The sequence below is a fragment of the Anopheles ziemanni genome, chromosome 2 (assembly GCF_943734765.1).
Source record: "Anopheles ziemanni chromosome 2, idAnoZiCoDA_A2_x.2, whole genome shotgun sequence".
Taxonomy (NCBI): domain Eukaryota; kingdom Metazoa; phylum Arthropoda; class Insecta; order Diptera; family Culicidae; genus Anopheles; species Anopheles ziemanni.
The window spans coordinates 37452205-37467847 of record NC_080705.1 but is presented as its reverse complement, the minus strand read 5'-3'; the positions used below and the strand labels follow the sequence as shown (position 1 = coordinate 37467847).

The window sequence follows — 15643 nt, the reverse complement described above, 5'->3', positions numbered from 1 at the left end:
ACGATCGCTAAACACTTTCCTCCCCGCTTGCATACGCGCCGTGCAGTAACAAATTGAGAGAGGAAAATTAAACATAAAAGAAAACAAAAACATAAAAAAGCATAACTACAAACCAGCGCAGACAACACGAACGCTCAATCACTTTTACTCCCTTCAATCGCGGGCACATGCGCGGGCGAGCTCCCATTTCGGCGTTGAAAATGAAAGCGATCCCGGGGTCGGCCCGGCAAGTGTTTGCGTGTGTGTGTGTGTGAACGGTTGAGTTTTGGGGTGAAAATACTTTCCGGTCCGGGCCGGCCGGTGCGCCGGTGGACACCGGAGAGAGGAAATCATAATTAACTCCACGGCGGATCACGGATCCACGCCGTCCAGACGTAGCGTGTACCAATTGCTTTGCGATTCCTTCATCGCAGACACGCACCTTCTGGTGATCCTTCGATCGGTTTGATGCGATGGGCGCGTCAACGCCATCCGCGAGCGTCGTAAAACGCCCCGAGGAAAAACCCTGGAGGGGCAAGACCTAATACAAAAGATTTGCGACCGGCGACAAGCGACGAACCCTTCGTGGAGGTCTCTCGGTCTGAGGTGAGGGTGAAAGAAACCACATAGAAAGGCCTCCACTATGTACCGTACAAGGCCATAATGGTGATCCTGAATGGAGTGAATGATGGTACGAAGGAATTTCCACATCTACACATTCCCCACTCCGGTTCCCTTGCTTAACCTGCCGGAGGGATAACAAGTTAAACACAGGGAACTCAATGGAATCCGCCGAGGATCGTTTCGAATTTTCGTCTCGGAACAGCATCGGGAACGAAAGCTGTGGGGAAAAAAAGTACGTCAACACATACAGACGCCGGGTTGGTGAAGGTGATGGAAAAAGCATCACCGGCTTTAGGGTTGAACGCCATAAGGGACACACCGTGGCCGGGCTGCAGGATGGCGTGTGCGCTTTGGTGGCAGCAAAATGGCGCAGAAAGAAAGTGACAAAACCCGTTTCGGCTTTCCGTGGCAGCCCTGCAGCCCTTGCTGCACACATTCAGGGCGGCCAGGTCGATCCAATTGATGGCCGTGATTCGCGCGTTCCTTTCCAAAAGTGAAACGCGCGCCTTCACTGGACAGAGAACCGGAACGAACGGTTCCGAGGTCCAGCTGGTGGCGGATCTGCGTGCGTCTGCGCTCTTCGAGCCGGATGGATTCGACCAACTCGAGGAGGCAAATAATCGGCGGACCCATCATAAGCGAAACCCGACGGCGGGTTCGATCCGGTACGGTGTGCCGGACTAATTTAAACAGTCAAACAACGATGGGGACAGGGTTGGCCGTCCGGAGACCATTACGCGGATCGCCTCGGCGGGGAAAACAATTCGGGGAACAAACACTTACTAATTGAAATCGCTTTTTCGAACGCGGCGAAAGCATGTCCCGCCCGCGGCCAGCTCCCAATCGCGTCCGGGCCGGAATCCGTTTCCCGCAACAAGCGCTTGAGTAACACTCGAAACGAGCGCAAACAATTGATCACCAACGGGCGTAGGGTCGCCGTCCCCGTTCGGTAACGGGGGAAAGCTGATGACGTTTTCCGTCAATCGCCACTTGCGATCTGTGCTTCGCTGCCAGATTCGATCATCCATCACCATCCGGCCGACCAGAACACCGTGGTGACGCAACCGAAACTTCCCCGCGGGGGGTCTGCGTGGATGGATGGAGAAACAAATCGGACCTTAACATATTCCAAACTGCCTGGAGTTATCGTTTCATTTGGAGCATTTACAAAGTGAATTAAAATTCCCATCAACCGTTTCGCCATGAGAAATTGCATTTACAAGACATTAGAAAGTGTGGATACGATGGGCTGACTTATTGTCACTTAAGTCTCTTTTCCAAGAGTCAAATGACACAACGGTTGGTTTTTGCATTTGTTAGCATTTTTTAAGCATATTATACAGCGATGTTATACAAAATTCGCTGTTTACGCAAAGCCAATGTTATAACAAATTTAAACGTAAGGACAGAATATAATGTATCGAGTAACGCAAAAGTATAAATTGACCTAATTCATTTTTGCTCGACCTAAAACGCTTGCTATTGGTTTTTACTCAACAATGTGTATTATTCACATCTCTTTTGGCAGTCAAACCAAGCATTTTATTTGTTTCCGGTTTTTAACATTGTAAATATCTTCTAACATTGACGTTAAAATGTCTTCGACTATACTTTTGATTGAAAATGTGAACTTTAGTACTAAGTTTGTTCTCCTAGTTTGTATTTTGTTTTTTGGTACTTGTGTTTTGTTATTCTAGCTTAGAAAAAATAGAGTGATTCATGTTTCTAGAAGCGGAAATGGATTTATGCAGATTTATAATAAGTTTTGGTCTCTCAAATCAAAATAATTTCTTTTAGCAAACAACGTAAACCAAATTACTACGCTTTTTTGTTGCTTAGAAACACGGAATTTCCTTTTTGAAAACTTGTGTTGGCTATCAAATGATGTCATTAAAATAAGCTTTTAACGTGTTCTGATTAAAGTTATATTGTAATTATTCTTATTAGTAAAGTAGATTCAGTAGAGATTGATTATTGTGTTAGAGGCTTGTACTGGCTGACTAGAGTTGTGTAATTTAGATTCTGAATAACTCTTTGCTCAGTTTTCGAGGTTCATGAATCCGACAGATTCATAATTCCCAAAGATTCATTAATGGGTAAAGGTCAGGAAAGTAAAGCCAAAAACTGGGAAGAGAAACTAACACTAGCCGCCAAATTAACGCCTAAGAAACAATAATTAAGCTTCGTGAAAGATTCATCAAAGATTCGTAAAGATTCGTTAAGCTTTAGAAAGATTCAGCAATATTTTAAGATTTGAATCCCAAAAGCGTCATGAATCAATGTGAATGAATCTTAGGTAAAAGAATCATATGAATGAATTTCGCCTAAAGATTTATAAGGCACAACACTAGTCCTGCTCTGTTTTCAAGCAATGTTTTACGAGAAAAACGACTTGAGTCAAGCCTTGTGAAGTGTACCGAAAGCGTTCGAGAAAGTATTTCCCAAAACATTTCATAAATGGAATTTACTGTTTAGATATTTTAAGAATGATTCAAGACACCTCAAGCCACCGTTCCAGAATTTCACACTTTCGTCGGACGCAACGCTTCCTTTCGACGCAACATTACCATACCGGGTTGGGTTGGGTCGCGGCCGCGCTCCACTAACGGGGTTTCTCTTTCCCTCCACGCGTGCCCCCTTCCGCTGAGGCCCTCGGTTAGGAAGTGTGGCAGTGTGTCACCTCGCCGTGCGTCGACTTTACGGGGCTGACCAGATGGGGTTTGTCGCGTCGCCACTCGGACACAAATCGCGCGCCAGGGAATATGAAATTACAACAACGTTTTTCCCTTCCCAGCGGCGAAGCCAATGCAATGGAGCCGACGGACCCCGTTACCTTCGTCCTAAGGGGTAAGACCTTCCGCCCGGGAATGGGAAGTGTTGGATGGAAAACCGCACAACTGTAGCAAACTTTCTCGGGGAGGTTCGAACCGTGCAAGAAGAATGAAGTTTCCCATCCCACGCGCTCGGCTGGTTCCACTGCACTTATCACCCCCGGGGGGGGGGGGGGGGGGCGGAAGGGTGACGAGGGAAAGGTTGCACATGCAATTTTGTAATACGCGCAAGATTTCCCGCAAGAGATTGTGACGGGCGTCGTACGGTGGCCGTCGAAATCGGACGATCTTTCCGAATAATGGCAAACCCTTTGTGCCGCCCGGTCCGGCTTTAATTAGCCGTTAAGTGTGCACACAATGGCGCTCCTTTGGTTCGCGGTCGTGGCGCAACCCATTCATCATCACCGTTCGTTTCCTCCCAACCCCTAACCGACCCCACCTTGGCTCATTCAACACCGAGGAACCGGACTTCGAGCTCTGGCCCCGTTAGAGCGCGCGCGAACTTGCCACATTCTGGAAGCAATTCTGGAAAGAGTCTCGTGTCTTCGGCGCCCCAAGCGACGCCCTCCGATGGGAATGTCATCGAACCCGTGCGCGATGAAAGGACCGTTAGACCGAGCCGGATGCCGAGCTGCCGTTGGGACAACAACAAGTGAACCGGTTCCGCGAAGACGGACCCCAACGGGACCGGAGCTGCAAAGTGCTTCGCTGAAGAGAAAAAAGGGGGCCGTTTGAATGAGGCTTGCCGTTCAGGGCCCGGCTTCAGCCAGCTCAAGTGCAGCTCCAATCCGTTTGCAATCAATCGCATTCCGGGGCCGCGATTCGGTGCATCTCCACCGGTTGCCGGGTTCCGGCGGTGGCACAACCAACCAACAAAGAAAGGAAACCGGTCGTTGATGTGAAAAGCGCAAACGTATTGTGAGCAAACTTTTACTTTTACACCGGCCGAGACAGCATCCGTCCTCATCGTCGTCGTCGTCGTCGGTTTGGTGGCTCAAAACGAAAGTGCTTCGGTCGTTTTGTGGCTGCCAAAGGAAGGGAGACCGCCTTGTTTTTCTTGCCCTGGCCCTCGAATCGGAACCTGAACCCAGGTTATGTTTGGTTTGCAATTTGCCAAGCCGCTTTTCCAACGCATTGCAATGCGCGCTGGTGAACCACGAAGAGGGTTCGTGAGTGGTGTGAGGGGGGGTTTTCCCGCTCGTAATACGAATTTTATTATCTCGTGATTATCGATCAAACGGGAGACACTTTTTTAAATTCACAAAGCAACCGTTTCCCAGTGCTTCCGCCGGGAAAGGGAACATCATCAATCATTGGGAGGGAGGGGGTGCCACTCGGGAAGCATAAATAATAATCATCAATATATTAGAGTCATAAAATGGATTAATTTATATGTTTTCCCAACAGACCCTTCGTTTCGTAGTGGCAATTTAATTTCACTCAAATTCACTCATGTTCTATGTGTTTACATGTGCGCAAGAGAAATGGCATCTGAATGAGAAATGGTGATTAGAAAGCATTCATTTAACTTTTAGCCTTTTGATAACTATGTACTTTCAAAATTAGGCTACTAGTTGTTAAATCAAAATTTGTTAGAAATAATTCTTCGTTCTTTAACGTTGTATGATTCTTCTTGCACTTTCGGAATGTTTTCGATGCCAATGTTTTTATTCCAACATCGAAGGATTTTTCCAGTATGTTTATTACTAACCCTGCTTAACCCAAACATTTTGGTGAGCATTGTTTATAAATTGCTAAATACACTTTTAAGTGTCAGTCAGCTATTTTTAATTTTTTTAAGGGCAAATTTAAGAATCCCCTGTTTTTGAATTCGAGCTTTTGATGAACGCAAAAGAATTGAATAAAAATTGTTTGCTCGGATTACTCTTGTAATTTTCAGAGGTTGATATATGGTGTTTTCCTGATGAAGTTATTATGTTTATGTATAATTTTCGGGACTAAACTTAGAAGCGATTTTTATGCCGCTTTCGAACATCCACTGAAAACAATCGTAAAAATTACTTGTTTTAGTGTTGACGAAGGCCGAAATTGACATAGATCATTCCTAAAGTTGCTAATAGACGGATGCAATATTTCAATACAATGAAATACAATATGACTCTTCAGCCAAAAGCGACAGTCATTGCAATATTCCTGTTCTGAAATATTGCAATGACTGTCATTGTTGGTAGAAATGTCAAATTTTATTTCATTGCATTGAATTATTGTATCCGTCTATAAGCAGCTTAACATGTGGTTAGGAATGAGACTTAACTGCGTCTCTTTCTCAAGTTACCATGAATTCGTCCTAAACTCCTTTGGAAACAGATGATCCTCGTTGTAGAAATTTCCCCTTTTACGAAACATAAAATGCTGCCGTGAAATTCATGAGAATGTGCATATGTTGTTGCAAACTTGTTCTCTCTTGATTTTTCATTTATTAACCATTCTATTTTGTTGCTACGCAACGATCAAGCCCCGGTTTTTAAATCCGTTGTTCATTTTGAGTCCTTATGGCTAAATTTAATTTATTAATTTCTGCTACGTAGGTAGTTTTTCCATTCTTTACATTTAATGTTAACCAGAAAAACCGCAGTAATGCTTATCAAGCTTCATAAATCGTTTCAGAATAGAGAAAAATTAAGCAATGGCATACACATTTGATGAATTTCAAAAGTAAACGACTCCTTATGACTGGTCCAAAACAAAGGCAACAATGATATCTTCCCTTCAATTTGCTTCATGTGAACCTACTTTCGGGCAATTGTTTGTCTCTTTAGAAAACAGTAGTTTGTTGTCGGTTATTATTGCAGTTACCCTCATAGCACGGTGGCTAATCCCCTAGCTGACCTTTGAGGCGACCCGTTGCAACACTCATTCGTATGCAAGGCTCGTGTCAATGGCGCTGCGCTGCAAGAATACATCCCATCCATCCTGTCCCCGGGGGTGTGCTGTCGTAATTCTGCGGCGTCTCGTAACCACGTTTCCGAAAAGGGCACGGACACGGACACCCCTCACACAGATGCGCTGCAAGTCGTGTCAAGCCGCAGCTTGCCCGCCAACCGCATTATGTGTACCGAAAACACCTTCGACATATGCCGCTCGGAGACGTATGTGAGGTTGCCGCTTTTCCGTGTAATGTTTTCTTTTTTTCGAGACGTGCTCAAAATCGTGCCATCCATGTACGATCACCTTATTTGTCTTTTCGCCCGAACAATGACGACGGCATGCGGGCTATTTTTTGTAAGGGGTTTTATTATTCGGACCGTATGCCTCTTTGCCACCACCCGAAACGGGAGAAAGTTTCCGGGGCGTCCGGGAAAAAGGCACTTGAGCTCTTGCTCGAAAAATTGCATCACGCATCAAGAGGTGAATAAAGAACTGTGTCACTAGAGATGGAGCCCTCCACCTTCCTCTCTAGTGGGCCATCAGAAGCAGGAGGCAACGGGTGCATCTCTTCGGCGATTACGTCATCGACGGCCCTACTGGCCTACTCTTCTCCGTGGAAGCCTTCCAATAGCCTCCGAGGAGACTCAACGCTACTCAAACGGCGAAGGGTGGCCTCGGCTTGACAAGCCTTTCGCAACACAACCGCCACCACCATCACCGGTTGCTCATTATCGCACCACAACGATGTACCCTGCCCGTACCCGGTTCCCATTCCCGGCCTCTCCTGCAACCCGAGTCTCTAAGGTCCGGTTAGAGGCCTCGACGTCGACTTCGTCGTACATATATTGACATATATGCGGTGCAGCAGCATCGTAAAACTACCAACCAAGCAACTAGCCTTGGCGAAAGAATGAAGACACCGTTAGCAAAATTCATAAACCCACACACACACACACACCTAAACACATTCCTTGTGCAGAAGGAGAAGAAGGTGCATCTTCGCGTGACCAGATCCGTGGCCAAGATGGGCGCACTTCTGGCGACTTGGCGTTGCACAATCACCATTTCCAAGCATTTCGACGAACCCGACGACGACTTCTTGAGAGACTCGGTGCCTCGGGGTGGCATCCATCCACGCCATCCTCGTGTGAGTGATCGATGAATGATCGAGTTAATGTCTTGATTGGTCACGCGAACACAAACGGATTAATAGAACCCTCCCCTCCTCCCTCTTTCGAGTCCTTGGATGCCAGTTTTTCGGAGGAGTTGATTGGCTTCGGTTCGGGTCTTCTGTCGATAGCCGATCCTTCCTCTGCTGGCCGGGGATCGCGAGCCAAATTGCCGACCCCGTTGTCGGTGGGTTCGTTAAGGGTTCAATTATTCATAATTGCCACCGCAAATGACACCCCGTGGCTCGCGGGGGTTTTCGTTAGCTTCCTCGCCTTGAAAGCGACCAGCAGAAGGAAGCAGCAACCTTCCGTTCCGTTCCCTTTGTGCTGCGCAATTGGTGTTTGATCATGTACTTCCTAATGCTAGGATTGATCGATCCGGAACTGCGGAAGAGATAAAATCCCACCAAACAGAAGTGGATCTACCTATGAGCGGATTGAGTGGGCTGAAAACCTAAGAAAACAAATATATTATTTGTCACTTATATTTTGCCCTTTTGGATATTGACAGCGAGCGAGATCAAACATATTTTGGCATACTTTGATAGTGCTTTATCATTGTTGATTTTCTCCTTCAACACGTTGACTGCTATGCGGTTTTAGCTCACTTTTTAGTACAAGTTTTTTTGATACCATTTGTTTATAATACACAATTAAACCGATGATTTTCGAAGACCAAACCAGGACTTAGTTTCCCAAAGAATGAGTTTTCAATACTATAGTTTTTATGTTGAATTTGCATTTATTTATTAGACACAAATACTTTTTTGAACTAATTACAGCTGGCTATAATAAATGATAGTCATGGCAGGCAAAGTGTGCTTTGGTAGAATATGGTTTCTTTTCCCTTGCGGATGCGGATCTACTCTATTGATTGAATAAGAATTGTTAGACAAAATTGATAAAATGAAACTACGAGAAGTCCGCCAGAAAGTTGATTGATTATAGAATAAAAGTAATAGCTAACATTGGTTTTGTTGAAAAGTATATAATCAAGACGTTCATTTTACCGCTAAGGGCTCCTATGAGTATAAACCCGCCACTGGATACTAGGACACTTTTTAAACTTGTTAAGATTGCTTAGGTCAATATGATGACTTACATATACAACAACATGCAAATAGTGGAAAAGGAAATGTGAATTACTCATCACATCCAATTTTTGATATAGAAATAATTGGAAACTGAATTCGATCGGAAATTATAAAACAAATAAAGCGGCTTCAAACTGTAGCAATTCTTTCAATTCTTCTCCGGATATTTCTCATGTAGATCAGTTAAAGTTAATTATTATAAAATATTTGTCAGGGTTAGAAAGAATAGCAAAATACTTGTTTGGATTTTATTGAAAATCATAACAATTGTATGACAATACCGCAAACAATCGATTACAAGCTTTTTTAAAACAAACAAGTTCAACTTTGGTCTTTGGTACATATGTACGCATGTAAACATGTAGGGTAATGGAAATATCTAGAGGGCGTCGAATACCCTGCCGCTTGTGGCCCCGGAATCGATCGATCCACCATTCTGCCGCCAAGGTTGTGCTGTTTACTTTGCCTGTTTACTACGCCGTTCGTTGGGTTTCCCTTGGCGGAACTGGAAGAGAAAGCAGCTACCAAGCGGTGGAGTAACCAACCGTGGCCACGGTTCATCCAAATTCAATACACCTCCGGGGGTGGAAAACTAGCACACACTACATCCGTACCGAAGTGAAGGTTAGCTGCAGTGAGGGTTGTCATTTGGTTCCGATCATAAACGATCGTTCAATCATCGGCCAACAAAACGCCCAACGTAATCAATTTCATCTGTGTAAGAAGGAAAATAAATGACAAACAACAATCAAACATTGTAGCGATCGGAGGGTGGGGCGTTGGAAGCTGGATTTTGGATAAGGAACAGGGCAGGGGATTGGTTTCGGATGCACGTTGTGTCCACGTGAAGTACAGATGGGTTTGGCAGTGTGGACAATACGTTTGCCGTGGTGACCTCCATCGAGCCGAACGAGGTCTGGTGGGAAACGGTTGTCGATGTGTCTCCCACTCGATCGCGATCGAGAAATATGGCGCCAAAGTGTGATGTTTTTGGAGACCTTTGAGACCTGGTTTGGTTCTGGGACGGTCTTTGACTTTGGAATGTATTAACAGGTGGTTTCCTTTTCTTCTTGCAGCGCCACCGACACCGACATGTCTGTTCTGCGGACCCTGACGCTGCTGGCCATCGGAGCCACCGTCGCCCTGGCCCAGCGCCGCCTTGCCCTGCCCGATCCCCGAAGCTGCGCGAACCGTAAGTAACGCATTCCACTGATCCTCGAATCCGCTTCTCATTGGACCTCTTTCCTACGCAGGTGTCCGACATGCGACGTACCGCGATGCCCGGGGAGTGGCCCACTCGTACTTCTTCAGCTGGGAGCACACGCCGACGCGCAGCCTCGAGGTGGATTGGCTGGACGCGCGCAACATCTGCCGCCGGCACTGCATGGACGCCGTCTCGATGGAGACGCCGCAGGAGAACGAGTTCATCAAGCAGCGCATCGCCCGCGGCAACGTGCGCTACATCTGGACGTCCGGCCGGAAGTGCAACTTTGCCGGCTGCGACCGGCCGGATCTGCAGCCGCCGAACGAGAACGGCTGGTTCTGGTCCGGTTCGGGCGTTAAGATTGGACCGACGACGCAGCGGAACACCGGCGACTGGAGCTACACCGGCGGATACGGCCAACCCCAGCCGGACAACCGTGAAGCCGCTCAGGTATGACGGAGAGAGATTCGAAGGCGTCGAAGCACCTGACTAACCCCATCACCTTTTCCTTTCCAGGGTAACGACGAGTCGTGCCTTTCGATCCTGAACAACTTCTACAACGACGGCCTCAAGTGGCACGACGTCGCCTGCCACCATCTGAAGCCGTTCGTGTGCGAAGACTCGGACGAGCTGCTGAACTTTGTCCGCTCGCGCAACCCGGGCATCCGTCTGTAGAGCACCTCGACACCGGAAATGGGTGTTTCCCACCCCCGTCGATCAATCCTTGCGATTCCGAGCAAGTTTTCACCCCACTGATAGTTGACCTAATCTCAATCCACAATCTCACCCCTCGATCCGATTGAACGGAAGATTCGAAAAAAAAGGTTACATCGCACGGGAAACAAAACAAAACAAAACAAAACAGCTAAGGCAAGTCGCAGGAGTGAGCTTTAACTGTGGAGCTGCGCTGCATTAACTGTGTTTAATTTCTATTTATTGTATTATAAGATCGTCGTTTCGTGCGTGTTTTTGTTTTCAACAAACATCGTCCTCCCTCGCCGGAGGGGATGCAAAAAGATAAGCGGAAAGGAGAGAAAGTGAAGAAGAAAAAAAAACAAATGAAATTTAAGTATTGTTATATCTTGCGCTGATCGAAAGGATCGTAAAGGAGAACGTATTTCGTAATACACATACACACACGCAAAAATGTCAAAACAGAACCGGAGAACATGTTGGATGGATTATTGTTTTTAAATTTGTAAGTTTTTGTTTTCGATCGAAAGAGAATAAAAAGTACTTAAAACAATCGATATGGAAAGACTCAAATGTTTTTTTTGTTTTGTTTATTAGCTGCGATCTCACTGTTTGGGATCTTTTGCCTTGAAATGAAATGAAACAGGTGTATTTTATAATTTATTAACGAGTAAAGTGAACAAAAAATACTACAACGTTTTTACAAACTTAAATTTTCCCTCTAAATTTACAAAATAAATTTTTAAATAAAGATTCCCAAGAAAAATATTTTTTGGTCGCTTGATGGTTTTGACTGGTCCACTTTGATACGATTTGCATTTTTCGTACCAGGAACCAAGAAACAAGAGAAGGTATTTTTTTTTTTATAAAATTGGCATTTATTTAAACACGTACAACATTTTTTTCTTACGTATTATTTTACAATATTACATGTTGGACGGGAAACAAAGGTATTATTTTACATACAGAATGCTTTTAAAAGGAACATGGAAGGACATCTACATCAATCGCAACATCATTGTTTCCAATCATGTGGATGGTGTAGTTTGAAAAAAAAACGGAGAGTATTGCACTACGTGTGACCGCTCTTATCCTGTTTTTTTTTTAATTTATTAACGAGTAAGATGAACAAAATACATTGCCACGTTATTACAAACTTCAATGTTGCCCAAAAATTTAGATAATAAATTTTTAAATTAAGATCCCCAAGAAAAATATGTTTCAGTCGCTTCCGCTTAGCGCTGAGCGTTCCGCTACCGATACGATTTGGATTTTTCGCACCAGGAACCAAAAATCGCAAGAAGGTATCCCGAAAGAATACAAAAATACGTTGCTGTCTTTCTGACCTTCGACTTCGTTATCATTTTAAAAGCCATCTGTTGATCGACGGTGATTGGTTTTTCTAGTTTGATTTAGATTTCGTTATCATTTAGGAAGCCATGTTAGATCGATCGGTTGATTGACGTTGATTGGTTGGCCTGTCACCCGGCCCATTTAGAACGCCAGGTGATATCTCCTATCAATCCTGCGACCCTGGTATCAGAGCTGGCGCAAACATTGGTTTTATTTTGAAGATTCGAGAGTAGAGATTTTGGGGGAAAACGATAGACGATTTCGATTCTTCATACCAGGCACTAAGAATCGAGGGAAGGTAACCCGAAAACTATTTCTACAATACGTTGGCTTCTCTCTCTTTCTCTAACCTTTGCCATATTTGAGTGATCCGGTGATCGACGCTGATTGATTGGCCTATCACCCCGGTCCATTTCCACACCAGGGGACATCTATCGATCCTGCGATCCTGGTCGAACTTGCCACAAAACTCCGTTTTGACGGGATCAGTTTTGCGACGAGTTCGAGTGTTTTGATCCCTTGCACAACTTGCATACAAACTGCATAGCTCGGCTTGCAAGCAAGCAAGGCCTGCTTCGGTTTATTGTACGATACATTGCATACAAATTACTTTGCGGAAAAATTATAGCAATTTGAAACATTTATTTAAAAAATTAATAAGATTTTTTTAAAACTTCAACACTAGAACTACCGCGGTTTTTTGGGTTTCATTATTAAAAAGAAAATTTTATTTTTGAATACATAAAAATTAACATTCCATTGGATGTGTGAAAGTTATGCATTAACGTTTGGTAGAATTGTTCAGCCTTAAGAAATACATGTGATTGAAAAAGTACCTGACCAGTCAGAATGACTGGTCCGGTAGTTCTAGTGTTAAATAAAATAGTATATGATACAACAAAAAAAAAAACAACTGCAAATATTATTCGTTACCTGTAAATGTACCATTCAATAATAAAATTAAAAGCAGTGGGAAATCGGAGTAAACAAGGCGAAAAACAACAGCAGAAATGGAAAAGGAGGTTCATTCTACAATTACCCAAAAGGACTACCGAACATACAATTTCTTTCTCTGCCAAGGGCATACTACCCAACAAGTAAGGGTTAGATCACTTTTCTCACATTGTCAGTCCAGTAGATTTATTAAACAAGAGGAATCATCATCATCATCATTATCATCATCGGGAGTCATTCACTCGATAAATGCACACACTAACGGAAGGGCGCGCTCTTATATTGTTTTTCTTCAAATATTCTTCTGTTACTGCTGTCTCACTTGTGTTTGTTTATTTCTGTTTTTTTTTTTCTCTAAACTCACTCCCTTACTCTTCCTCACATTTTGCTCTATATTATATATACTTTTGTATCCACAGCTATGTGTGTGGGTGGCTGTGGAAGGACCTATTCTGCCTATTCGTTGCCTTTGCCTAGCACGATCATCCCAATCGCAATTTTACTCGAAAAAGTAATCTTGCCGATCCACATTCATTCATCCATCGCTCGTTCTGCTTCCGGTCGACTTCATTCTTCTGCTCGTTCACTCCGAACCGATCATACGATCACTTCCGTTCGATCCTCACATGCCCACAATCACTCGCAAACACACACATGCACACTCACACTTACACACATTGTTTGCTTAACCTCATCTCAGTATCATCAGCATCTTCTTGATCATCATCATCGTCATCATCAGCATCATCGTCAGCATGATCCTTATCATCAACATCATTTTCCCTCTCCCGCCCCCGGTCAGCATTTCGTTCGTCTGCGTTTCACAATAGCGTTTATCATCTTTTTTTACTAAAAAAAACTATTTTACAATTTTTTTGTTTTGTCGTTTAAAAAAAAAGCTTATAAAAAACAGAACACAGTTTTATCGATACTCTTCTCCTTTTCCGCCGCTTGCCTTCCGTCCGATGAGGGAGGGAGGTGTGGGAGGTGTGGGAGGAGGCTAAAGAGTGAGTGGGTGCCTACGAAGGTGGTGGTTGCGCGTCAGGGCTCAGAATACGATACCGCGTGGACCAAGAAGGATTACGCGACAAGAAGGAGGATGTTTTAGACGAGAAAACTAGAAGAGCTAACCGCGCACAAAACTGTAGGACAGTTCGTCGTAGAAAGCAGTTTTCGAAAAGTTCAGCCAGCGTTTGCGTCATTGGTCAACGTGAAGGTTGTTATGGGAAATGTTTTCGAGAAAATATGTTTGAGCTTTTACGAGGAACTATCCAGTATAGGTTAGAAAACAGACGGGCCTGAGACATGCAGTGTGTAGTAGGCGTGGAAGTATGTGCAACCATGCGTCACAGGGTTTGAAGCGGAATCCCGGATGCTCATGCTTTTCGCTTACAAAAGAGTTAGGCTGGAAACTATACATCGAGAAGATTATGATCACGACTGTATTGCGCGATCGTAGAGTTGCTCCCGCAGAGTTCCCTAATTTATTGCATATTTCTACGTCAGCCTATGTTTAGTTCCCTCCCTATACATCATCGGTGGCCACCGTTTGCATTTGCTGCGCTATTCTTCTCTCTGCATCTCCCTTTTTTTCCTCTTGTCACAATCTTACGCGTCCTTCCGTCCTTCGCCAAGGATTTGTGTGTCCCGGTCAATCACTCTACCTTATCGCTAAGCTGAAGAGAGTCTATGTGTCTCTCTGTCTCCACGAAAAATAAATCGATTAATATCTTGCTCTGTTTGCTTCGTTTCTCCTTCAGCCACCGAAAAAACACCGATCTATGGACACTATGAGTACCGTCCGGGAGAACGTATTGGAAGCAGTGGGGGTGGTGGTGATGATGGTGGTGGGTGGAAAATGGAAAATTACTTTTCGCGTGCCATTCCAAGAGCTCCTTCCATTCGTTTCCTATCTCTAATTATTGCTTTTACGCATACCTTCCCCGTGTCCCATGGCGATGCAGCGGAATATTCTGATCCTAACGCACCTCCTCACCTCACCTCACCTTCTCATCCTCTTGCTACCCCAACCACCCTGATCGATACCATCCCTTCCTTCTTCTTTAGAGTTCGAGTTCTCGCGACAAAGTACGAGAAGACAGCTGATCGGCACTATTCCACTCACCCACGCACACACACACGTACACATACACCCAAAGACACAAACACACACATACAACCGCCGGAGGCTCGGTGCGGTTCTTCTTGTTGCGCTTTTTTTTATCACAAAATAGAATAAGGATACATAATAATAAAAAAAAAGAAACTATGGACCACAGAAACAAAACAAACCAACAAACAAAAAAAAAAGGTGATTCAACCGACAGTAGATCCCGTGGTCTAGACTCTAGAATTTTTTTCTCCATGTGTTAGGGGTGTGTGTACAGATGTTTAATTTTATTTTATATTTTCGTACATAGAAGTAATCGTAAGTTTTCTCTTCTCTTCTTCTAAAAAAAAAATGTCCATAAAAATAGCAATAAAACTTATCGTAATAGTAGTAGTCATCGTAATCATCGCCGGGCAGTACCACAATTATTAAAGAATACTTAATAGCCGTGCTGCCGTGAATGCTGTATATTATTGCGCGCGCATCTGCTTGTCGTGTCCCCACACACTCACACACTCACACACTCGTTCAGACACACACACACACACACACACAAACGTTGTGTATCGAAAGGATTGTTCTAAGGTTCCTTCTGCTTGGTTCGCTTCGACCTTAGAAGCTTCACCCCCCGCATGGACTCTCTCACCAGTCACACACACACAGACACATACAAGTGACGAGGGGTGACGTGGTGTAACATGATCGTCCTCCGTGTCCCGATCATGTCCTGTTCGAAAATTTAC

The 15643-nt window shown here is 44.5% G+C and overlaps 1 protein-coding gene across 1 annotated transcript; it reads left to right on the top strand.

The window, feature by feature from the left end:
* The first annotated feature begins 9678 nt into the window (after window positions 1–9678).
* LOC131282867 (uncharacterized) lies at window positions 9679–10465 on the top strand. The gene is made up of 3 exons (XM_058312411.1): window positions 9679–9778; window positions 9840–10240; window positions 10307–10465. The coding sequence occupies exons 1-3, from the start codon at window positions 9679–9681 to the stop codon at window positions 10463–10465; spliced, it is 660 nt and encodes a 219-aa protein (XP_058168394.1).
* The last annotated feature ends 5178 nt before the right edge of the window (window positions 10466–15643 follow it).

What these genes read in the sequence shown, in the direction of transcription:
- LOC131282867 (XM_058312411.1), top strand. Translation starts at nt 9,679, where the DNA reads ATGTCTGTTCTGCGGACCCTGACGCTGCTGGCCATCGGAGCCACCGTC. An exon ending in TCCCCGAAGCTGCGCGAACC is followed by an intron (nt 9,779 to 9,839) that starts GTAAGTAACGCA and finishes TTTCCTACGCAG; the next exon opens with GTGTCCGACATGCGACGTAC. An exon ending in ACAACCGTGAAGCCGCTCAG is followed by an intron (nt 10,241 to 10,306) that starts GTATGACGGAGA and finishes TTTCCTTTCCAG; the next exon opens with GGTAACGACGAGTCGTGCCT.